The 24,535-nt window shown below is 48.2% G+C and overlaps 4 protein-coding genes across 5 annotated transcripts; 2 read left to right on the top strand and 2 right to left on the bottom strand.

The window, feature by feature from the left end:
* Window positions 1-4,522: 4,522 nt before the first annotated feature.
* Window positions 4,523-10,320, top strand: LOC123137849 (oligopeptide transporter 4). Its single transcript, XM_044557702.1, has 6 exons — window positions 4,523-5,154; window positions 5,272-5,369; window positions 8,173-8,751; window positions 8,867-9,119; window positions 9,220-9,402; window positions 9,504-10,320. The coding sequence occupies exons 1-6, from the start codon at window positions 4,639-4,641 to the stop codon at window positions 10,125-10,127; spliced, it is 2,253 nt and encodes a 750-aa protein (XP_044413637.1). The 5' UTR covers window positions 4,523-4,638; the 3' UTR covers window positions 10,128-10,320.
* Window positions 10,321-10,513: 193 nt separating this feature from the next.
* LOC123137852 (uncharacterized) lies at window positions 10,514-11,123 on the bottom strand. The gene has a single exon (XM_044557706.1). It carries the CDS (start codon window positions 10,999-11,001, stop codon window positions 10,732-10,734), a length of 270 nt encoding a protein of 89 aa, XP_044413641.1. The 5' UTR covers window positions 11,002-11,123; the 3' UTR covers window positions 10,514-10,731.
* Window positions 11,124-11,193: 70 nt separating this feature from the next.
* LOC123137850 (binding partner of ACD11 1) lies at window positions 11,194-14,192 on the top strand. 2 transcript variants are annotated; one of them, XM_044557704.1, is made up of 5 exons: window positions 11,194-11,392; window positions 12,620-12,732; window positions 12,821-12,896; window positions 12,972-13,055; window positions 13,151-14,192. In XM_044557704.1, the coding sequence occupies exons 2-5, from the start codon at window positions 12,626-12,628 to the stop codon at window positions 14,030-14,032; spliced, it is 1,149 nt and encodes a 382-aa protein (XP_044413639.1). In that variant the 5' UTR covers window positions 11,194-11,392; window positions 12,620-12,625; the 3' UTR covers window positions 14,033-14,192. The 2 variants fall into 2 exon arrangements, with proteins under 2 accessions (XP_044413639.1, XP_044413638.1); XM_044557703.1 differs by lacking the exon at window positions 11,194-11,392 and having other exon boundaries at window positions 11,399-12,732.
* A 254-nt stretch (window positions 14,193-14,446) lies between these two features.
* Window positions 14,447-15,313, bottom strand: LOC123137851 (uncharacterized). Its single transcript, XM_044557705.1, has 2 exons — window positions 14,782-15,313; window positions 14,447-14,678 (listed from the first exon to the last, which is right to left on the bottom strand). Exons 1-2 carry the CDS (start codon window positions 15,299-15,301, stop codon window positions 14,602-14,604), a joined length of 597 nt encoding a protein of 198 aa, XP_044413640.1. The 5' UTR covers window positions 15,302-15,313; the 3' UTR covers window positions 14,447-14,601.
* Between the last annotated feature and the right edge of the window lie 9,222 nt (window positions 15,314-24,535).

Below are 24,535 nucleotides of genomic sequence, written 5' to 3'. Positions count from 1 at the left end.
TTACAATCCTCTAACCTAACTTCAAACCGAAAACAGTCCATTAAAACTGAGATGTTCGCTTCAATATTGCCACTAATGACTAATAATGCAAAGGGTTCCAAATATCCCATCTTTATTTTGTTTCCACGAGAAATAGGCTATTTATGGATGAAATCAAGCCAATACATGGAAATGATTAAAGCGAAGATAGAGGAGATAAAGTGGGAGGAGCACTAGAGGAAACAGTGCAAAAGACGACCTTCCATACAACCATCCCTGCTCGTATGGATGGTCGTATGGCGTGGCAACCGAGGCGTCTGATCCACCTGAACCTTTATAAATGGACCTGCGCCAAATGAGCAACAAAACATTGCAGAACAAGCCAGTCATCGCCATCTTCACCATAGCCATCTCCATCAACCTAGCCGTCACCATTTCCCATCTCCACATCCACAACCTTCACCACCACCATACTTCTCAACAATCTAGTCATACTTGTAATCATGTATCGCATGCGACATCCATTGTAAGACCTATTATCAATCAATCAGTCTTCGTGATGTGTTCTTCGATGAGTTCTTCATGTGATCTGATCTCCATGTGTGAATAATTCAGTAAGGTCATGGGTTGAGGCAAGGGCCTTGCAACCCAATATACTTGTTGGAGTAACCAAAGGCAGATCTTGTGCCTAATTCTGCTAGCAGCTTTCCACAATCCTTGAAACAAAGCATTTGCTTTAGTTGGCCCCATGAGTTGCTTGTACATCTGTTTAAACTGAAAATTGATCCGACTTCCAAATGTAAGGTCGTTTGTCTTCAAAGTTATTGGAATAGTTCAGTTTTGGCAGTAGATAATTGAACTGGTGATAGGCTGGGCAGATAGAGGTGTATGGAAGTTCTCTAGCAGCCCAGAGGGCTATGAACTTGTCCAAAGAGGAATTTTACAGCTTCTGCAATGAATGAAGTTCGGGGTACTACTAAATCGATGGAGTATCTTGCCATTTATCTATCCAGAAGAGAATAGAGTCTCCCGTTTCTGCAGTGCATGTTGTAGTAGATTTGCACAAGATGCCTTAGCTAGGTACTTTAGATGACAGAGATCGCCTAGCGTCGCCGGTGTCATGGTTTCATTTTCACGTCCGTTCACACGAAAGTTCTGCAAAAATTAACAATATTTTTGTTTTGGGAAACACTTATGTTCACCCGATCGGTCTTTATATGAGCATCCATCGCCTTTATGGTCGTTGAATCTTACTTTAATCGGATGGCTCAGAAGCATCCTCTTTCCACATCCTAGGTTTGCAACTGGATCACTGTTGCAATTTTCTAGCTTGTTGCAAGATCTGAATTCCAAAGCCTCCAGATACGCGCGCCACTAGACACGTCAGCGCGCCGGCGCGGATGAGCATGCTCTCCTCCTCCCTTTCCTCCTTCATCGACCTTCCTTCCCCTCTGCCATCCGCCTTTCTCTCCTTCGTCATCGGGCCCGACCCTTTCTTCTGCTCCATCTCCTTGCCCGCTGGTCGCCTCTCCATCGGCCGGCCAAAAATCTCATTTGAGCCACCTTTCGACATATCTACGCCACTCCGGCGAGATCGACGCCACATTGCCTTTTCATCCTCCGCCCCTTGGTCGTCGCCGACCTCGCCCGCATCTGCCGTTGCTGCTGGACGGCGTGGAGTGGGATCCACACTTGATTTTTTTTGTCTTAAGGAACATGGTGCTTTTGCAAACGGACTCTTGTTGTAATAGGTTTGAAGGGAAAATCTTTTTTTAATTTCTGCAACATGATCTTTGTTGCGAATAATTTCTGTAACCAGACTTTTGTTGCAAAAAGTACTGCAACAACACATTTGTTGCAAAGATGACGGATCACGTTGGTTGATTACACATCCATCTACAACTTCATCCAATGGTCAAAGAGGCATCCAATCTTTTTAATTTTATCCGTCGGCGGGCGGACGCGTAGCCTCGCCCTTTCTTTTTTGTTACAACTCTCCATTATATGAGGTACCTAGAGCCAGGGCTCCGCCTCCTCCTCCTCCTCCAAGAAAGAAAGTTAGGGTTCGTGCCTCTCGCCGGCGCCGGCGCAGGTCCGCCTCATCTCCGGTGGCCCTAGGGCCATGGAGGCGCGGTGGATCCTGGCAAGGGCCGGCGGGAGGGCTCCGTTTTAGTTGTTTTTTTTCAATCTTGTTAGGGTTTGTGTCCTACTCAGGAAGGCGAGACGGCGGCGGCTCCCTGAAAATGGAATAAAGGTCTCCTCGCCTAGCCCCCGTTCTAGCGGTGCGTCTAGCATCATTGGTGGGCCTGTGAAGGTGTGTCTCCGGCAGATCTATCTTTGGTGGATTTGCTCGGATCTCGTCGTTGTTCGTATACGTTCGTGTGTATTCGGTTTGGATCCTTCCGATCTACGTCATTTTTCATCGGCGGCAGTTGTTGTTCTGGGATGCTGGTCCTATGGGGCCTTAGCAGGACGACTTCCCGACTGTCTACTACAACAAGTTGTGCCCGGCTCTGGCGATGGAGGGGCGATAACGGCGGCGCGCCTTCGGCTCGCTTCGGTGCTTGTAGTCGTCACTAGGTGGTCTACGAATTTGGATGTAATTTTTATTTCTTGTATTCGTTGTACTGCCATGATTGAAGATGAATAGATTAAAAGTTTTTCCGTAAAAAAACTCTCCATTACATGGTTATAAGTATCCTGAACGAAAAAGATAGGCAAAAAAAAAAGATTCACGTAAATATATGTATGTAGGACAGCAAGATTGACGCCACCTTCTGAGCCACCTTCCGCCAGGTCTACGCTGCTCCGGCAAGATCGACGCCACATTGCCCTTTCATCCTCCGCCTCTCCGGCGTCCTCGACCTCGCCTGCATTTGTCGTTGCTGCTGGACGGCGTGGAGTGGGATCCACACTTGATTTTTTGTCTTAAGAACCATGGTGTTTTTGCGAAAAGTCTCTTGTTGTAACATGTTTGAAGGAAAAACATTTTTAAAATTTCTGCAACATGATCTTTATTGCGAATAATTTCTGTAACTAGACTTTTGTTGCAAAAGTATTGCAACAACACATTTCTTGCAAAGATGACTGGATCACTTGGTTGATCACACTGCCCTCTACAACTTCATCCAATGGTCAAAGAGGCGGCCGATCTTTTAATTTTATCCGTCGGCGGACACGTAGCGTCGCCCTTTCTTTTTTTGATACTCCCTCGTTTTTTAGTCTGTATATAAGATTTGACCAAAGTTAAACTTTGTAAAGTTTGACTAACTTTCTCAGAAAAAAAATATTAATATCTTTAATACTAAAGTTATATGTTATGAAAATTAATTTCGTGATACATCTAATAATATTGATTTCATAGCGTGAGTGTTGATATGTTTTCCTACGAAGCTAGTCAAATTTTTATAAAGTTTGACTTTGACCAAATCTTATATGCAAACTAAAACCCAAATGATAACGCCCACATGTGTGGCACGTAGCAACATGGCCCAAACGCCTTCATTACCATTCATTTTGCCACGTCAAAATAGATGACATTAGCGAGAATCTTTTTGGTTTTCGGCTTAAAAATGTTTTATCTCCTAATTAGAAAATCCAATTAAAAATCCATTTTTACCACTAAAATCCGACTCGACAAGATCTTCAAAACTAGATCTCATGTAGATATATTTCGACGAAAAAAATTGGCAAAACTTGCCATTATGTTTACACTGTAGTTTCCATAGTGTTTACAACAAAGTTGCCATATGACAATTTTAGTTTATAGATCATGGCAATTTTAGTATTTTAATTTGACCATGACAATTTCAGTATTTTGACCATGGAAATTATTTTTTGTATGAACCATGGCAATTTTAAGTGCATGTATCATGGTAATTTTAGTTTATTGTTCATGGCAAGTCTGGTTTCTTAATTCCCCATTTTATAATATGTCAAAATTTACTTTTAAATGTACAAGAAAAAATAGCTAAAACATATCATGGCAACTTCAGTGTAAACACTATGGCAATTCATGTGCAATAGACATGACAACTTTTAACCCCCCAAAAAAATGCCGTCGAAACATATTGATATGAGATCTAGTTTCGAAGATCTCGTCGCCATGGACTTAATGGTGAAACCGATCTTCAATCGGATTTTTCATTTAAGAGATAAAACATTTTAAAAAATAAAAATTCAAAAAGATTGTCACATGCATGCATTCGTTGACGTAGTGCAATCTGTGGGCGTTATCAGCGTCCAACTAAAAAGAAACGGAGGGAGTACAACTCTCGATTATCTGGGTATAAGTATCTTGAACGAAGAAGATTTGAAAAGAAGATTCACGGTACATATACGTTCGTAGGACAGCAAGATTCCTGTCTGAATTTTTTTTTAAGCAAGATTCCTGTCTTACGTATATCCTGCAATCGGTATACAACTTCAAGTGGCAGCAGCAAATAATGAGGACACGCTACGTCCCAAACAATCCGGACAGAATACGCACAGCCGGGGGACGCTCCCCCGCCACCATACCGCGGCGCCCATATAAACACGCGCGCGCGCGTGCCTCTGCTCTCAAAGCCACCTCCCCTCGCCGGTCCAGGCTACAGCAGAGCACGCGTAGTCACCGCTAAGCCGCCCGGCCTTGGCCACCATTAAACCACCTCACGCGCAATGGGTGAGATAGCGGCGGACGAGCGCGGGCTCGCCGGCGGCAAGGGGTCGGAGGAGGAGGAGGAGGAGACGTCCCCGATCGAGGAGGTGCGGCTGACGGTGCCCCCCGGCGACGACCCGACGCTGCCGGTGTGGACGTTCCGGATGTGGAGCATCGGGCTGCTCTCCTGCGCGCTCATGAGCTTCCTCAACCAGTTCTTCTCCTACCGGACGGAGCCGCTGATCGTGACCCAGATCACGGTGCAGGTGGCGTCGCTGCCCATGGGCCACTTCCTGGCCCGCGTGCTGCCGCGCCGCAAGTTCCGGGCGCCGGCGGCCCTCGGCGGCGGGGAGTGGAGCCTCAACCCTGGGCCCTTCAACATGAAGGAGCACGTGCTCATCTCCATCTTCGCCAATGCCGGCTACGCCTTCGGCAACGGCAACGCCTACGCCGTCATGATCGTCGACATCATCCGCGCCTTCTACGGCCGCTCCATCTCCTTCATCGCCGCCTGGCTCCTCATCACCACCACCCAGGTACTGCCCTCCCTTCGCAAGCTCCATTGTTCTCCCGACTAAGAGTATTAATTAGCTGCTCCCTTCGTTGCTACTCTATCCGATTTCTCACTTGGCATCGGAATCAAATGGATCTAGGTGCTCGGGTACGGGTGGGCGGGGCTGATGCGCAAGTACGTGGTGGAGCCGGCGCACATGTGGTGGCCGAGTACGCTCGTGCAGGTCTCGCTCTTCCGGTGAGCACCACTCTACACTCCTCCTCTGTCCTCCCCTTGGTCCGGTTGCTTTCTTGCGTTGCTGCATTTTCTTACAGCCGGGTTGGCATGCTACCAGATTTATTGGTCGTTCCGGTGACCCGCGAACAAGGCGTTGCGCTCATAAAATTTCCCTACAATTTCACCCGTTTCTTGACGCTCCGACGGGTTGGTTGGTTTGTCCTCGGGTGGTTGTAACTTTCCACTTGGCGCCTATCCTACGTGGGGTACAACTTAACATTTTGTGATATAGTGTTCCCCAGTTTCTCGGCGAACCCGATACATAGAACAGGCTAGAAATAAGTTGCGTATGTTGTTGTATTATCACTCGTCACCAGGTGCATATCATTGGCTCCAGATTGGAGAATCTGACCCAACCGGCTGGCATCATTAGTAAAGGAAACAAAAGGCGATTGAGAAAATAACCAAGGAGAAAATCTGACGAGCATGAGTACTACTACATCTCGCGAGACACTGACATGCATTTCAGTCCGATGTCCCCCTTCCTTTTTCCTCTTGATTATCATTGTCCCGCTCGACACCGACGCAGGAGCAGAAAGAAAGACCCCACCACGAACATGGGAGTGCACCCATCCGCTGGATTGGTGGATGGATAAGCTGCTTCTGCTGCTGCTGATTTAAACCCGAACCACCATTACGTTGTCCAATGCATTCTTGCATAAAACATAGTGCTTAGTTGTGCAACTTGGACTATGTTTGGCCTTTCCGAGCACCGAGGGCACGTTTTGTTTTGCTTTTTAAACCACGTACTAGTAGTGCATTGCAAATGCAAACACGCTGTTGCTTTGTCCATGGAACTTTGTTAGGCGTTATCTAGGGCGACTGATTGCGGCGCACGCATGGGTGGAAAGCTCGCGTGGTAGGTTATGGGTGGAAAGGTTTTACTCTCCTCCACTCCAAGGGTTTATTTGAGTACAAAACAAAAATATACAGGGAAATATGATCGTAGTGCCACATCCTGAGTTCTCGCCCTCCAATTATCGAAGGGTCTCTTTCATTCAAAAGATCTTCAAAGAAATTTTAGAGGAACTTCGTCCTTAAGATTTTTTTTAATATTAGTTGTCTGATTTGTATGATCGTAACACAAACAATTTTTTCTGTAGTAGGATGCATTTGTATTAGATTTGATAGGAAATTTCCTCCCTCTCAAACCTCATTTTGAATAATCCTACGTTTTCCTTTGCATAACCAAACAGCCTTTCAACCATGTATGGATTACTAAAGATGACATGCCATTTCTAATCCCGTGTCTTTCCTTTTTATGCGTTTTGAGATGTGAATCACAAATGCCACTAAGAAAAAAGTTGATGTCGAGGTTTGATTTAGACCAATGCAGTGATTGCATGATACTATGATGATGACAGATATGATGAATATACTAGTCAGGCCCTACAGGCCACATCACCGTTGCCTGCCATGATGCAGTACAAGAGTATCGTTTTGATACGATCTAGCACAAGGCCCCATCTTACGCCAATTGACACTAGTTTTCTTCCCTGAACCAACCTGCAACCCACCTACCATTCACACCCAGACAGACAGACAGATACCTGAATGGCTGAATCTAGTCGGCATGCCGTTTAATATGTGGCGCGAGCCTATAACGCCAACGCCTGAGCGAATTGCCGGCGTCACAATAGTTTTACAAATAGAAGAGTATTTGGGCCAAAATGAGTCCGAACAGGGAGCAGTCAATTTAGCTAGAACAGTATTGGGAGCCCGCCACCGAAATGGCGAAACTTGGCAGGGCATATTAGAGGATATTCGGGCGGGTGGTGGTATGGATAATTTTATCCAGAATCTGCCTCCACCGGTACACATGTTTCTTTTCCCACTTAGAGGGATTTCATCAGAAGTGAGATACACCAAAACACCAGTCGCTGACAAGCGACAACCTTGCACCTGAATGGCATCATTCCAAACTTTCCGACGGCATCCCGCGCTTGGTTCAAGTAGAAACGGTTATTCAGGAACCGAAAGAAAGAAAAATACTAGCAGCAGCAGTAGCTTTCGAGACAGTTGGGAGCACGTCTCATCAGTCAGCAGATTTAGATTCCGTCGAGTCGACTGGAGGGCGACGCTTGGGTGCATGGGCGTGTTTTGTCTTCGTCAGCACCGGGCAGACGCGTCGCTCTGCTTGCGGTGCATCCGGATTCGGCAGTAGGCCAAGGCGGCCTTCGGAAGTCGCCGTATGATGGAGGAGTGGCGGCACGCCAAGGGCGTGATGTGAACGCGCACGGCCGGTCGGGTACGACGGCTGAAGGCCTAACTTGCACTGCACAGTATTGACACCTCTGATGGAGGGAGACGGCGCGTGTTTGAAATTTGTGTGCAACTGGATGGATTAGTGTTGTATTTTCGTGGTCCAGGTCCAAGTTATGCCCACAAAAGGCGCGATCCTTGCACATGCCCGCGATCCTTTTAGTGGCCAACTGGCCACCAAATCAATTGTTATCCGGTCGTACTGTTTCATGCAACAATGGCTTAGTTAACAACATGGTAAACAACTGACCAAGGGTTGGTTGCCTTCGATATAAAAGTAAAACGGTAAAACAAGGTGCGGTGCTTCCAGTCCTGGAGACGCCAGCTCTTCATGTGGAAAGGTATATCAAGAAAATATATCAGGCCGTTTAATGGTGAACTGGTGAATGATGGTTGATGGATCACTTTGTTTACATGGCAACAATTCGAATCCATGAAACTGCGAAAGTTCTGCACTACTCCTACATAGCATTGGCACTAACACCATCCTTGTATGCACCAGGGCACTGCACGAGAAGGAGGAATCTCCCAAGGGCTCGCGGCAGATCTCCCGCTCCAAGTTCTTCCTGGTGGCCCTCATCTGCAGCTTCGTGTGGTACGTCGTGCCGGGCTACCTCTTCCCGGCGCTCACCTCCATCTCATGGATCTGCTGGGTCTTCTCCAAGTCCGTGACTGCGCAGCAGCTCGGCTCCGGCATGAAGGGCCTGGGTATCGGAGCTTTCACGCTCGACTGGTCGGCCGTCTCCTCCTTCCTCTTCAGCCCGCTCATCTCGCCCTTCTTCGCCACCGCCAACATCTTCGTCGGCTACTTCTGCTTCCTTTACGTGCTTGTGCCAACGGCGTACTGGGGGATGAACCTCTACAACGCCAAGACGTTCCCCATATTCTCATCGCACCTGTTCATGTCTAACGGATCGGCATATCAAATCACTGACATTGTGAACCAGCAGTTCCAGCTTGACACGGAGGCGTATGCAAGGCTCGGAAGGATAAACCTCAGCACCTTCTTCGCACTGTCTTATGGGCTCAGCTTCGCCACCATTGCATCCACCATCACGCACGTCGGCATCTTCTACGGGAAGTAAGTGCTCTCAACTCTGTATGTGAATAAACTGACACAGCTCAGCTTTGAATCCATGTGGTTTTTGAACTGAAAGATGAAAAATTCACATCTGCAATTGGACACCGATGCACAGGGAGATCTACCACCGGTTCCGTGCTTCGCAGCAGGAGGAGCCTGACATCCACACAAAGCTGATGAGGAAGTACGACGACATACCAGCGTGGTGGTTCTACTCACTGACAGTATTGTCGATGACAGTGTCCCTCATCCTCTGCACCGTCCTGAAGGACCAGGTTCAGCTCCCTTGGTGGGGCCTCCTCTTCGCCTGTGGCATGGCCTTCGTCTTCACGCTCCCCATAAGCATCATTACTGCAACCACTAACCAGGCAAGTTTATTTCAGAATTTTTAATGTTTCTCCATTTGCCCTGCTCTTTCATGATTTCTGCAAGAAAAACTGACCAAAGCCTTTAAAATTTTATGGACAGACTCCTGGCCTGAATGTCATCACTGAATACGCCATGGGGCTAATAATGCCTGGATACCCCATCGCCAATGTCTGCTTCAAGGTGTACGGCTACATGAGCATGTCGCAGGCAGTTGCATTCCTCTCAGATTTCAAGCTCGGACACTACATGAAGATACCTCCAAGATCAATGTTCATTGTTCAGGTAATTAAACCACTAAATCTCCTCACATTGTAACTTGTAAGCAAAGGAGCGGCATGTAGGAAGATAAATTTACTGACATTCCGCGCGCTGTATTTATCCAGTTTGCCGGTACACTGGTGGCCGGGACTGTTAACCTCAGCGTGGCATGGTGGCTACTTGGGTCTGTCGAGAACATCTGCCAGGACCAACTGCTGCCACCAGACAGCCCATGGACATGCCCTGGTGACCGTGTCTTCTTTGACGCATCGGTCATCTGGGGCCTTGTTGGCCCGAAGCGCATTTTCGGGCCACATGGTAACTATGAAGCCGTCAACTGGTTCTTCCTCATCGGCGCAGCAGGCCCTGTCATCGTGTACATCTTCCACAGGATATTTCCCAGTCAGAGGTGGATACTGATGATAAACCTGCCGGTGCTCATCGGCGCTACAGCCAACATGCCACCAGCAACAGCCGTGAATTACAACTCATGGCTGCTGATAGGCACCATCTTCAACTTCTTCGTGTTCCGGTACCGGAAGAAGTGGTGGCAGAGGTACAACTACATCCTCTCTGCCGCGCTCGATGCAGGCGTCGCGTTCATGGCAGTGCTGCTGTACTTCACACTGACCATGGAGAACCGGACAGTCAACTGGTGGGGCACGGCAGGTGAGCACTGTCCTCTGGCCTCATGCCCCACTGCTAAAGGGGTGGACTTGGGCCCGGATAGTGTGTGCCCTGTGTTCTAAGCTAAATCTCTTTCACCCTCACGGTACAGCTACAAGATTAGTCATGATCCATTCCAGTCGTGTGAGTGTAATAGCATGATCATAGATTTCTGTTGTACTTCTCCACCAAAAGAGAGAGAGCAAAGCTTCTAGATGCGTGTAAACTGTAAAGGCCGTAGTCGTCCACGCAAAAGAGAAAAGACAATAACTATCAGCCGCAATGTGCGACAATCAGTCATTTGGGAACACAAATGCATGCTAGTTCTGGAATCCTATAAACTTTGACACTTGTTGCAAAAAATACCTTTTAGAGCAGTATACTGTGCATCTCAATTGAATTGGAGAACAGTAACACAAGCTGCTCATCAACAGCATTCAGTGATAGCAAATTCAAACGCACAACTTGAGGTCATGGCGACATTTTTCGTTTCTTATTGGCTTCACAACATATTTATGATTTGCAGTGCATACATAGAGGAACGACTAGGCAACAGATTGTTTCAATTGAACTAAATGGCACCAGATTAATCCCGTACTACATTACAATCGACTCAAGCATAGGCTAAAGGGAACAGGGAAGAGGCGAGGTACCCGCGAGGTTAGGGCTAGGCGCCTTCCTTGCTCTCTAGGGGAGGCGGCCGCGGTTGAGGAGGCCGAGGGTATGGCGCGCGGCGTCGAGGAGGTCCTGGATGTTGTGCAGCGACCTCTCCTCGGCGCCGAAGATGAAGATGGCGCGGCACTCGGCCTTCTTGGCCAGCCGCGCCGCGTGGCCCAGCGGCAGCGCCGGCGAGTTGAGCGCCCGCAGGATCTGCCGGTACATGGACAGCACCACCGGCCGGTTCCGCGCCAGGTCCTCCGCCGTCGCCCAGATCAGGCCCCCGCCGGCCTTCGCCATCCTCCGCCACGGCCTCGCCTCGCCGAGCGCCCCCGCTGTATCGCGCTGGAACGAGAGACGCCGACGCGCGCTGTCGCGGCTGGAGGATGGAGGCGGAAGGGAGGAGCAGCGAGAGAGAAAGGCTAACTAACTGGGCTTCGGCGGGCCCGTCACTGGGCTTTAAGGCCGGAGAGGCGGGCCACAAAGCCACGTCGCTTCCCTCAGAGAGAGAAAGAAAACGTAGCCCCGTCGCCAGCCACCCTCCAAGTTTCCGCGTCACCACCCCCTGCTCCGACGAAACCGGCGGCAAAATGCGCGCGGTGGATCCACCCCCGTCGCCTCTTCCCCATTTCCCGTCCCCAACTCGAGCTCGTCGTCGGAGTCGGGAGCCGTGTGGATCGTGCCGCCGGAGGTGAGAATCAGTTCCTCTTCTTCCACTCCCCAGGTCCCTCCATTCTTATGGGCCTGGAGTAATGTGAGGATTCCAGATCGGAATGTTCCTTTTCTTTTCGGCTATCCATTGGTATTTAGGAAATCTTGTTCTATTTGGTTGCATGATGATGGCATTACACGTCGTGCTTGCTGTGTCCCCGGTGGTATTTGTCTAACTAGTATTTCGGAGCTGCCATCGCCATTGGAGAAAATCTGAAACGCCTGAATCCTCGAAATTTCCCTTTGCCAGAGGATCAATGTGTATTCTTGCCGATAAATATGATGCACCATGGCTTGAACTGCTGAGAATATGTAATTTATTGAACGTTTGTCTGGGTTCGCATACTTCCAAGAGGAAGAATTCTTCCGGTTTACATTTCATTAATTTTGACCCATTTCGGCATTACAGTTTCGTAGTCTAATGAAAGTTCTTTATTCTGGCAAATGGTCATTGGAATCATTTTTGTATATGGATCCGGATCTTTCACTTATCAGGATATGAACCATATATGGAACGGTGGTGTTTGACCTACTTCAAACTTCAAAGTAATGTTTGTGTAACATTCAAGCATGTGCTCACATGAACAACCATTAGAAAATCGTGCAATTTGTATAACTATAAGCATAAAAAGCATCACGTGATGTTTCATGCTTCCATTTTGCTCTCATATATGCCTGTTTAGTCCATACTATCATATGCTCACATGAGCAGTAAACATCGCCCGAGAGTGCATTTTAAAACTGACTCTGTAGGCTGTAGACTTTGGCTAGCTTGGTGTCCAGTTTCAGTTTCTCTGTTTTGAGCTTCAGTTTCTGTTTCGCCTTTTCCTTTGGCTAGCTTAGGACCCTTTGTTTCTTTTATATTCGGTTCCCCGTTTTTAAACTTCGCAACTGGCTGTCTTTTGACTGTTATGCTTGTTTCTCGTAGAGTTTGCGAAATTGGATGAGGTCTTGGAACACATGGTTATTTAAAATGCATCTATATCTGATAATGAAACATGTATACTCCTAGATATTTCTTCCACTAACTATTTGGCATAAAGTTCATTTCTGGACTCCGTTTAGAAAACCCCGGACAATATCTCGCTATTTGTTCTTTATTTGGCTGAAAGAAGTATATTCGACACCTTTTTGTTTTACTGGTGAAGAATGTTAAAGCTGAAATATTATGCTAATTAATTCCTTCATGTTCATTCCATTTTTCAAGACAAGCATGTTTAGCACAGTAAAGGTCCACAATGTCTCACTTCAAGCATCAGAACGAGTTATCAAGGAGTTCTTTAGCTTTTCTGGTGACATCGTACATGTCGAAATGCAAAGGCTAGTGCCACATGATCTCCATTATATATCTGTTATCATTTAGATTTATATATAACATGTGTTATGTTAACTTAGCGATGCTCTGCAGTGGTGATAAGCGTTCTCAGTTCGCCTACATCACCTTCAGAGATGAGCAAGAAGCGGAGAGGGCAATGCTTTTGACAGTACGATTTCTCTACCTCTTAACACAATCATTGTAGCTATTTATTCGCTGTGTGAATATCCATTTTTTGCTGCAGGGCGCGACTATAGTGGATATGGCTATCATCATCACCCCAGCCACAAATTACCAGCTGCCAGCAGCCGTTTTAGCTGATTTAGAGGTAGGAGTCTACGACCATGCTAATTCTACATTTATCTATGATTTCTCAACTCCTTTCAGTAGTCTCGGAACTCCTGACACTCTTTGCACTCCCAGTCAAAAAGTCCTAGTAGCATAGAAGCTGCCCTTCGAAAGGCGGAGGATGTTGCTGGTTCCATGTTGGCCAAAGGATTTATTCTTGGCAAGGACGCCGTTGAAAAGGCAAAGACTTTTGATGAAACACATCAGCTCACGTCGACTGCAAGTGCTAAAGTATCTTCCATTGATAAGAGTCTGGGCCTCAGTGAGAAGATCAGCACTAGCACCATAGTGGTGAATGAGAAAATGAAGGAAATGGATGAGAAATACCAGGTTGCAGAGAAGACCAAGTCTGCATTGGTAGCTGCGGAGCAGACCGTTTCTACTGCTGGTTCCAAGATCATGAGACACAGATATATCCTTACCGGCGCAGCATGGGTAACTGGTGCCTACAGCAAAGTTGCGACGACTGCGACTGAGGCCTACAACAAGGAAAGGGCGATGGCTGAGCAGGAAGATGAACTCGCGAAGAGTTCTGAAGAGGCAGGACAAGAGAGCAAGTGTCAGGAAAGTGATCCAGCTAAGGTGCCTGTTCCAGAAAATACTGAAACGGGCCAAATGGCTGATCAGGAGGGCGAATGTCCAAAGACCAACAAACCAGAAGATACTGAAATGGGTAATGGTGAGCAGAAAGGTCAAGATGCTGAAATCGCAAAGGCCCAAACTCAAGAAAACACTGGAATAACAGCCGAGGAGCATAAGCATCGGGAGGCTGAGTTACCGAAGGCCAGCACGCCTGAAAGTTTTCTGATGACTGAGCAAACTGAGCAGGAACACAAGCAACCGGTCACTGAAGTTGCAAACAGCGATATTCCAAGCAGCCCTGTAACCATCCCCGTCTGCATGGCCACTGATGATGCAAATTCTAGCAATTCCCCAAAGAAGCCCGGACCTGCCTAGGGATGCATTTGATGATTTATTTGATAGTGCAGCTGCAACTGAATTATATTGTCTTCTATAGTTTGCGTTGTCGATGTGTTGTTGTTTTATTGCGGAAGGAAAGTGGTGCCATAAGCTTTATTGTCTGTACAAAGTAACCATGGTGTCTGTTTATTTTCTACTCGTAGATTCCTACTGCGCGGTGTATTTTCATTTGTTCTTTTCCGAGCCTTGCCACAAATGGGATTCTGCATCCAAATTCTGGTTTCTCTGAAACCATTTGAATATGCAACATCCACACCATGCATTGTGCTAATAGTTGAAGTGTGGACCAGACAAACATGACAATGTATAAGCAGATATGCTACTATCATATCAATTTTGTTGAGAAGCAACTCAAACGACCAAGAATCCTGGAAGCAAGGAGGCAAGGCAAGCATACAATTCAAGATTTCATTACTGCTGCTGCACAAGTACAGTATACGCAGCTGCATAGCTGAGTGCAAATTACATCGCGCTGTTGGATTGAAACTGGCAAAGGAAGGAGCCACAAAAATTTAAGGTCTGGTATACTAGCTGATGCGAGAAGCTTATAGCATCATCAGCCTCCGGTTGCCAGCCTTCCGTCCGCCGGCGCCGCCGCCGCCACCGCCGAAGCTCGACATATCTAAGAAAGACCAAGTCAAAACGCGAATTGTGAGAAGGGAAAGCACGCGACGACTATTTATTCACATGAATCTGGATCTGTGGCCATGGACGATGATGCTTACCGGAGGAGGAAGGGGCGTGGGAGCAGAGGAAGAGGAGGAGGAAGCAGAGGAAGGTGAGCAGCGGGATGAGGTGGATGGACCTCTCCGGGCGGCCGCCGGGCGCCTTGTCGGCCTTGGCCTCCGCGGACTGCTCGGGCACCCACAGCGGCACCGCCTCCACCGCGTCGCCGCCGTCGCCGTCGTCGTGCTGCTGCTGCTTCGGCGCCGGCGAGAGGTTGAGCTGCCGCTGCATCTTGGGAAGGGTTGCTGTCGGTGGAGCTGCCGCGTTTGGTCTGGGGTCGGAGGCGGGGCAGGGTTGACGGTGTGGGGTGGACGAGCGGGCGAGGGGCGCTTTTAAATGCCACGGGAAAGGAAGCAGCAGCGGGTGCTTGGTTTGGTTTGGTTTGCAAGTGAAGGAAGGAAGGAAGGGAAATATCTGCAGTTGAATAGTGCTCGAAGATGATGCTGCTGTGGCGCCTAACTCGGAGGTCGTAGCTGGTGGGAAATGCGGAGCCGCCCACCGCGGGCCGCGGCGCATCATGAGCCGACGACCGCGCCGCGAGGCAAGCCATTAGGCCGCTGGCCACTTGGTGGTGCTCCTCGGATTCTCGCTGTCTCCGGAAGCGCGGCGCGATCGCACCACCTCGCTGGCACGCGCGCGCACGGCCGTTGCCCCGCAGCTTCGCGCGCGCGCGTCTGTGGAGAGCGCAATTGTCAAAGGAGCAAACCGTGTTTGTTTTCTGCGCTGAAGAGAAGTGTGGTCAACATATTTTTTTTCGATCGCTTCTTTGCTTTGTTTAGTTTTAGTGTGGCTGTAATCTTTGGGCGTGTTGGCATTAGTTAGTGCCCTAACGGAGCACACCAAAATGGGTCTGATGGCGACGGGTTGTGCGGTATTGCACAATACGCAAAAAAAAATATATAAAAGAAAGATAAACAACACAAGAGAGATGGGGTGCACGTTGTTCGTGTTAGGGGTTGTTGGCTTCGACAACACGTCGGTGGACATTGCGCCAGATGTTTTAGAGGGAAAATGTGGCTAAATTCTTTGGGGGCTGATAGGCGCCGGTGCACCGGCCCAAATTTGGGCTGGTCGCTGCCCAGCCGTGCGATCCAGCAGCTAAACAACCGTTCGATTTGCCCCCTCACCCCCACGTCATCGTCTTCTTCCCCCGTCTCCTTCAGTTTCAGATCCACTCGTCCGATGTGAGATGTCTCTGCCCCAGCCACCGCGTGCGTGCACCCCCGACGAGGCCCGGCAGCACCCACGTCCTCCCCCACACCGCCGCGCTCGCGTTGGTCTCCCGCACACGCCGTCTTCTGTCATTAGATGAAGCACGCCATCTCAGAAAAAAGAAAAAAAATGAATGTATGTAGCAAAAACTCCATAGGTCGTAGCAAAAAGAAATGACAGTTGCAACACAAAATCATCTTCGCCGCCGTCGAGCCTGCAGCTCCACCATGAAAAAATGATGTAGCAAAAATCTTCGACGGACGTAGCAAAAACTACAATGGTTGCAGCAAAAAAGGTTGCCGCCGTCGCAGGACGTAGCTCAGCTGTAAATAAATGTAGCAAAAAATGAAACGGTTGTAGCAAATCAAATCACCGATGGCAGGAAAAACATACACCGGTTACAACAAAAACACATGCGTCGCTGCTGACGGCCGCAACAAAAAACTTTGCCAGATCCAGCAAATCCAGTAGCCGGTTCCAGCAAATCAGCTCGGGGGTTCCAGCAAAAGAATACCTCCACCGCCATGGATGCAGCGACTTGAATCCTCGGTTGTAACAAATCGAGTAGCCGGTTCCAGCAATTTTCTTCACTGGTTCCAGCACGGGCGTGGCCGGATTCCAGCACGGCGGCCGTAGAGCTTCCAGTACGGCGCGTCGATGGTTAGCACGGCGACGATTCCAGCACGGGAACCTGCCCCCTTGCAACACGACACATCGTCAGGTCCAGAGCGCCGCCGTCTGTGGCCATGGATCGTGGGGGATAGACTAAGGGGAAGGTTCAAGGGGTGGCCCTGGCTAACCGGAGTGGCTTGCTTGCTGGCGTGGAGTCAGAGAAAAAAAGAGGGAGGGATTTCATGGGGAACTAGGATTGGGGAGGAGAGATGCGAGGCATGAGGAAAGAGAAGTGCGTGGAGGATAGACTTTCGAAAGGAAGCGGTGGGTGGGCGATGAGTTGTGCGTGTGGCCCCATGAGCATAGCTGGGAAAGCGACCGGCCGAGCGTTGGGCCGGCGCGCCGAACCCAAACGATTCCCAAATTCTTTTAAGAGCAAGTATAATACTCCCTCTATTCCTAAATATAAGTCTTTTAAGAATTTCACTATAGACTACATACGGAGCAAAATGAGTGAATGTATACTCTAAAAGACGTCTATATACGTCTGAATATAGTCTCTATAGTGGAATCTCTTAAAAGACTTATATTTAGGAACGGAGGGAGTAAGATACAGTCAGCAGGCTGTAAGGATTACAATATTGTATGCTTGCTGAGTTGGATGAAAAAGAAGAGGAGAGAGAAGGAAAGTGGGATGTAGATTAACATCCGGCTACAACACGTGATTCAAGAAACAATGTGAGATTGTAAGGTGGGACATCTATTAATGAAGTAGTACTACTTAGTAGTAAATAGCTACTATACATGTTGGCTATTAGATTGGCTATAGATGATGTGGCAACTTCATATAGCCGATTGTTGCTATACGATTAACCATGCTCATAAGGCACCCCGCAAAATTTATATATTCTTTTAAGGTAAATGGGAGAGATTTATTGACCTACAATGGGAGAGTTTCGTCATCACGACGGCGTGGTGACGGTGATGGTGAAGTGATCCACGCAGGGCTTCGCCTAAGCACTACGTGAATATGACCGGAGGCGTAAACTGTGGAGGGGGCGCCGCACACGGCTAACAATGTTTGTTGTGTCTCCAAGGGGTGCCCTGCCCACGTATATAAAGGAGGGAGATGGAGGAGGCCGGCCGGGGGCGCGCCATAGAGGGGGAGGGGTCCTACTAGGACTCCCAGTCCTAGTAGGATTCGACCCCCTCTTATTCCTTCTCATGGAGGGGGAAAAGGGGGGAGGAGATGGAAAGGGGGGCGCCGCCCCTCCCCTAGTCCAATTCGGACTCCCATGGGGGGGGGCGGCCACCCCTTGTGGGCTGCGTCTTCTCTCCCCTATGGCCCATAGTGGCCCATTACTTTCCCCGGGGGGTTCCGGTAACCCCTCGGTACTCCGATAAATACCCGAACCACTCTGAAACCATTCCGGTGTCTGAATACCATCGTCCAATATATCAATATTTACCTCTCGACCATTTCGAGACTCCTCGTCATGTCTGTGATCTCATCCTGGACTCCGAACAATCTTCGGTCACCAAAACACATAACTCATAATACAAATCGTCATCGAACGTTAAGCGCACGGACCCTACGGGTTCAAGACATGACCGAGACACATCTCTGATCAATAACCAACAGCGGAACCTGGATGCTCATATTGGTTCCTACATATTGTACGAAGATCTTTATCGGTCGAACCGCAATGACAACATACGTCATTCCCTTTGTCATCGGTATGTTACTTGCCTGAGATTCGATCGCCGGTATCTTCATACCTAGTTCAATCCCGTTACCGTCAAGTCTCTTTACTCGTTTCGCAATGCATCATCCCATAACTAACTCATTAGTCACATTGCTTGCAAGGCTTATCATGATGTGCATTACCGAGAGGGCCCAGAGCACTACAAAAAAGACACATTCGTGACATTTTGAGCCGAACGAAATTTTTTTGTCATACTTATGACACTTCTATGACAATAATTGTGACAAAACTCGGTATCATCATAGATGTGGTGGGGTCCTACTTCTATGACAAAAAATCATGACAGAAAATGGGCTACACAGTTACATAACATTCTTTGGGCCGTCCATGACAGAGAAAACCGTGGTAGAAGCGAGGGCGAGGAAAATATCGGGGGAGTTCCCGGTTACGGTGGGTGGTCGCGGGCCGAGCGATGCGCGTTTCTCTCGTACGTACGCGCATGTGTGCGAGGCGTTGCGCTCTAACTGAACCCGAGCGAGGCGTTGGGCTCTAACTGAACCCGAGCGATTGCACTACAGGCTACACGCGCGTTACTGAACCCGAGCGATCGATCGATCCCTTGCTGTTAATTGAAGCCGAGTGATTCCTTTACTGCTGCTGCTAACTGAAGCCGATCGATGCTGCCTCTGGATGAACAGTGATCGTTGTTGGGGGGGTTTGGATGAATAGTTCCCGGTGGGGGGTTGGATGAACTGGACCTCGTGGTAGTAGAGGTCATTGCTGCTGGATGAACAATACCCCGATCGATCGAGCCGGTGGATGAACAGGACCCCGTGGAGGGCTGGATGAACAGGACCTCATGGAGGGCTGGTTGAACAGTAGCCGGTGGAGGGTTGGATGAAGAGTAGCCCGTGGAGGGGTGGTTGAACAGGACCCCGTGGAGAGGGCTGGTTGAACATTAGCCGGTGGAGGAGTGGTGGAGGCTGGATGAACAGGAGCCCGTGGATGAACAGTCGCAGGTGGAGGCTGGAGGAGGCCGACAGTGGATGAACAGGAGCCCGTGGAGGCAGTCGACGGTGGATGAACAGTAGCCCGTGGAGGCAGTCGACGGTGGAGATGAACAGTATCCCGTGGAGTCCCGTTTTGTGGTACGCCACACCCTTCCCGATGAACAGGACCCCCGTTTCGACCGTAGCGCTCGAACACAAGTCCGTTTCCTCCATTTTGCAGTACGCCACACCCCTCTCGATTAACAGGACCCCCATTTCGACCGTAGGAGGTCCGTTTCCTCTGTTTTACGGTACGCCAGACCCCTCCCGATGAACAGGATCCCGTTTCCACCATGGCCAGTCAAACACAAGGCCGTTTCCTCCATTCTGCGGTATACCAGGCCTCGTTTCCATCGGTTGTTCCGTCCAAGCCAGTTGGCTCCCGATGAACACGACGACGCATTCCGTTCCGACCCAGCCGGTTGGCTCCCCATGAATACGATGATGACGCAGTTTCTCCGTTCCGACCCAGCCATGTACACGAGCCCTGGCCGTACGTATGCGCGAGTAGGCATTCGAGACCCCGCCCGTATGTACGTACGTGTCCGTATTTTCTTTCTTGCACCCTGGCCGATGTACGTACATGTACATGCTACGTGCGCGCCTCTACTACGACACGTGCGCGCCTCTACTACGACATGTGCACTTCCTTGCACGGCCACGGTTCATCGCCGCAGCCTGCAGACAGACCGATCGACCAGTATGTACATACACGTTCGCGACCAGAATGACAACGCTACGTACGCTTCGACCAGGTGGGTCCCGACTGTCAGGCACTTCCTTGAATGCGAAGATGTAGCTGGTGGGTCCCAGCAGTCAGGGGGCGAATCGTTTTTTTGCCCGTAATATGGACGCACTTCCTTGCGTGCGTAGATGTAGCTGGTGGGTCCCAGCAGTCAGGGGGCGAATCATTTTTTGCCCGTAATATGGAGGCACTGCCTTGCGTGCAAAGATGTAGCTGGTGGGTCCCAGCAGTCAGGGGGGAAACATTTTTTCATGAAATACGGTGGCCCGTCCGGTGGGTCCCTGCTGTCAGGTGGAGGAATAATTATTTTCCGCATAATAAGGAGGCACTTCCTTGCTGCGGCCGTGGACCCAGCTGTCAGCCTCTCCACGTATAGTACTCTTCAGATGGAAGTTGATCATTGACCACATTGACCACACCGCGCCGAGAGCACCAAGGCGGTGGACGGCGGCGAGGCCTAGGAAGGGGACGACGCGGAGCCGGGAAGATGCGGCAATGGATGCCCACGCGGAGGGGAGTACGAGGGTTCACTGGTTTGGCTGCGGTGTGAGGATGCCCTCATCGCAGGGCCTGGCATGCGGTGGGACTAGTAGGGGGCTGTGAGGTCTCCGCGACAGCACAACCAGCCACGGGAGGCAGGAGCAGGCGGCACGAGCGGCGCTGCTTTGGGCGGCTGGAGCAAGAAGACCAGAGGTTTAAGAATCACAACGGCCGTTGGATGGACATCGTACGACCACTGCAGCTAGAATCGTTTATATTGACTAAGTTGACAAAGCCCTTGGTATGCGTCAACTTAGTAGGCCCACAGGTCAGCTTCCGAAATGGTGCGCCCCAGATGTCAGGGGGAGGAATCATTTTTTGGGCGGCTGAAGCTAGAATATCCGAGATTGAAGAAGAAGCACGACATCCGTTGGATGGACATCCAATGGACACTGCTGCTAGAACCATTTGTTGACTATAAGTTGACAAAGCCTTGCATACGCGTCAACTTAGTAGGACCACAAATGTGTGGCAGAGAACTTATAGCACAGTTTGTTAAAAGTACAGCCCATTTTCTAGCTAGGACAACGATTAATAATTTCAATACCGTTCAAAATAGAATTCAATAAAATTTCCAACATTTTGATAGGATCCAAAATATTTTTGTCCCGAAATTTATAGTCAGATTAAATACGATTACAATATAAATTTGTATTACGTAAAAATTCAACGAAACATTGCGCGCACAACAATTAATGAAATTAAAATTTTCAAAATCCAAAAGTAATATTTTATAAACTAATTACGTGTTTGGTGCATTTTTTTATAGTTACTGCCCAGTCTTTATATTACATCCCATTTATTATTTCTTAAATCTCATTTTATTGTTAAGCCTAATGCATCCCTCCTAGGAAAGATTTGCAGCCCAGCGGGGCGGAGAATAACAAGTTTACCCGGATTGTGTGTACAACTGTCGGCCCAGTTGCATTGTTGATGTTGAAAAAAAGGCCTGTGCAGTACAGTACAACCTTACATGGCTACTCAGCCCACATTTAGCGACACCGGAAAGGCCCAAATAAGGCTTTTGTACAACTTTTTAAAGTCACTGAGCTCAATCAATAACTGAAGAAAAAAGTTAGAGTACAGTGGAACCTAATTAAAAGCTGTCACCACTACAAAAAAATACACTTCCGTGATGATACGTGTTTGTCATAGTAGGTCGCGTTTTTTGTCATGCATGTACATCCATGACAAATTTATGACAAAATCAAGATAGTCATACCTGTGTTGTCGTAGAAGTGTTCCATGACATTACCAAAATTATCATCACGGAAGTGTCCACTTCCATGACGATAAATCGCGCGTCACAGGAGTACTTTCGTCAAGGGTGACCGACACGTGACATCCACCATAACGGAACACCGTTAAGCTATCGGGTTGGGTTTTGGATCTGATAACCCATTAACAGCCCCGACCAATGGGGATTTTTCACGTGTAAAATCATCATTGGCTGGAGGAAACACATGTCGGCTCATCGTTGGGACAGATGTCATCCACTCATTGGATAGAAGGCGCCTATGATACGTCGACAGGTGGCACGACCCAATAGAGGCCCATTCCTGTGAAAAGGCCGGCCCGTTTGACTTGGTCAAAAAGTGGCGGGCCGGCCCATGTAAAGCATGTTTACTTACGGCCCGTTACTATCATTTTCTGCTTGTGGGCCAAATTCAGCCCATGGTTACAGTCGGCCCGTTTGTTGTCCGTTAATACGTTGGGCCGTTTTCATAGCATCATCAAATACGGCCTATTAACGATGGTCCGTTATGGTCGGCCCATGAACGGACGATTCCAACTCTAGCCCGTTTACGGCCATAATGCGGCTTGTTACTGGCCCATGTTTGGCCAATCGATCATACTGCCCGTATAAGGCCCATTGATGATACAGCCCGTAGAAGGCCCATTGTTTCTACAACCCGTATAAGGCCCATTGTTTCTACGGCCCGTAGAAGGCCCACTGTTTCTACGGCCCGTAGAAGGCCCACTATTTCTACGGCCCGTAGGAGGCCCAGTGTCACTATAGTAAATATTAGCCCATGGTTATTGTGGCCTAGTTTTAAAAAATAGGTTATTGCAGCCACTAGCAAACCGCGGAAAAAGAGCTGCAATGACTACAAGCAAACAAATAAACAAGACAACAAGGAAATAAATAAGCAAGCAACTTACGCTAGGCTATCACGGCTATCACACATATTACGTCCACTGGGCATCAAAGTTCGCCACCAGTGCAAATAAACGCACCGACAAAAGAATATACAAAACTGAGAGCACTTCAGAAGGCACTAGGCCTGGCCAGGTCGGGCCCCCCAAACAGCTGAAGAAGCTGAGTAGACCTCAGTTGTGTCAACGATAGATGCATCAACACTAGATTTAAGGCATGATGGTGCGCACGGCAGTCCTCTGACATCTTCATTGCATCTTTGACTTCAAGTCGGAGCTGAGCTGAAGCAAGCCTTTCCGCTTTAAGTTGAGACTGAAGAAGTCGAACTGATTGAGGCAGCGACTGCACAGAGGTTGTCTCACACCTGCTGGTGAGTAGCTTCAACTCACTGTCTTCATCAAGACAGAACCTTGGGGTCATCTCGCTGTCCTCAAGATGGTTTGGCTCACTATCTTCCCTAAAGTTCTGCCTGGCGTAAGAGATACGAGTCTGAAAGAGAAACAAGGAGACACGTAACAGGTTTCACAATTATATAAGCAAATAAATGGATCTGTTCTGCATAAGGAACATGTTTTTACAACTACAATTTGAAACTGGTAGTTGTTGCAAACATCCAATCAGATGTAAACAGCAAAGCAAATAGCAGTGGAGGAAATGATGCCTATCCAAATCTATACTAGAACAAAGTTTGAAGGCTTGAGAAGGATGAACTTACATTACATGTTAACACGGGCTGGACAAAGCCCTTCTCCATGTTGATGGAAGGATAATTCAATAAATTCCCCAAAGAAAATTCTTTATAAGTGTTGCCATTATTCTACATTTTGCAAAGAGTAAATATAGATCAAATAATATTGGAAGAAACAGAGGATAATGAAGCTCAGGTGCAGACTGATGATACATAATCAAATAGCAATTAATTAAGTACATCGTTACAAGGCAAAAGGGAGAGAGGTACTGACAAGAGCAATGCAGAGCCCATTATTGTTTTGAGATCGTATGATCCTTTGAGCAAGGAGATTCATCTGAAATTAGTTTTCATACAAGAGAGAAGGTAAGGCACAAGCAGAAATTTAGGAGTTCAAATTTTGAATTGATATCATGGACAATACCTGACGTTGGGCTCCCAGCAGTTCTAATAGGGGTTTGGCCACTAGAGTAGGGGTAAAGTGTGGTACAGTTGGGCTTGTGTTTTCTGTGGCTGCTGATCTATCTGATTTAACAGGTATCACTACCTTTTCCAAATACCTAGTTTGTACTCCTTGAGGACCTGCACTCACCCTCTTCCTTTTGGACATCTATTATGAAAGAACAACATTTGACTGGAAAAACATAGTGTGACGACACATGAAATAGGTACAGAAAATGGATAGGTATGGCATATACTCATATATGATGCTTAAACTAAGCAGATGGTGTAACAAAGTAGAAGTAATGCAAGAGGTCAGATGCAAAATATGTGCGACCAATACAACTTTGCAAAGTTAGAGCAAGCACCTTGATGGGTGAATAAGATAGGCCATCCTCCACCATGCCAAGTTTGTTAGCCAGTGGATTGTTCCGCAATATTCCTCTCGTGCGCCCATTCTCATATTCATTTTGATAATGTTCAATATCTGACATGCATGAAAACATAAAAACAAGTGAGATTTTCTTTGTAATGCAGAAGTGATTCTAATCCAATACTGCCTCCCTGTAAACCCCTTTGTGCTATCTCTGCAATTCTTTTAA

Source organism: Triticum aestivum, chromosome 6B, assembly GCF_018294505.1.
Source record: "Triticum aestivum cultivar Chinese Spring chromosome 6B, IWGSC CS RefSeq v2.1, whole genome shotgun sequence".
In the NCBI taxonomy this organism is placed as follows: domain Eukaryota; kingdom Viridiplantae; phylum Streptophyta; class Magnoliopsida; order Poales; family Poaceae; genus Triticum; species Triticum aestivum.
The sequence above is the reverse complement of the archived record's forward strand: the minus strand, read 5'-3'. Positions and strand labels throughout refer to the sequence as shown.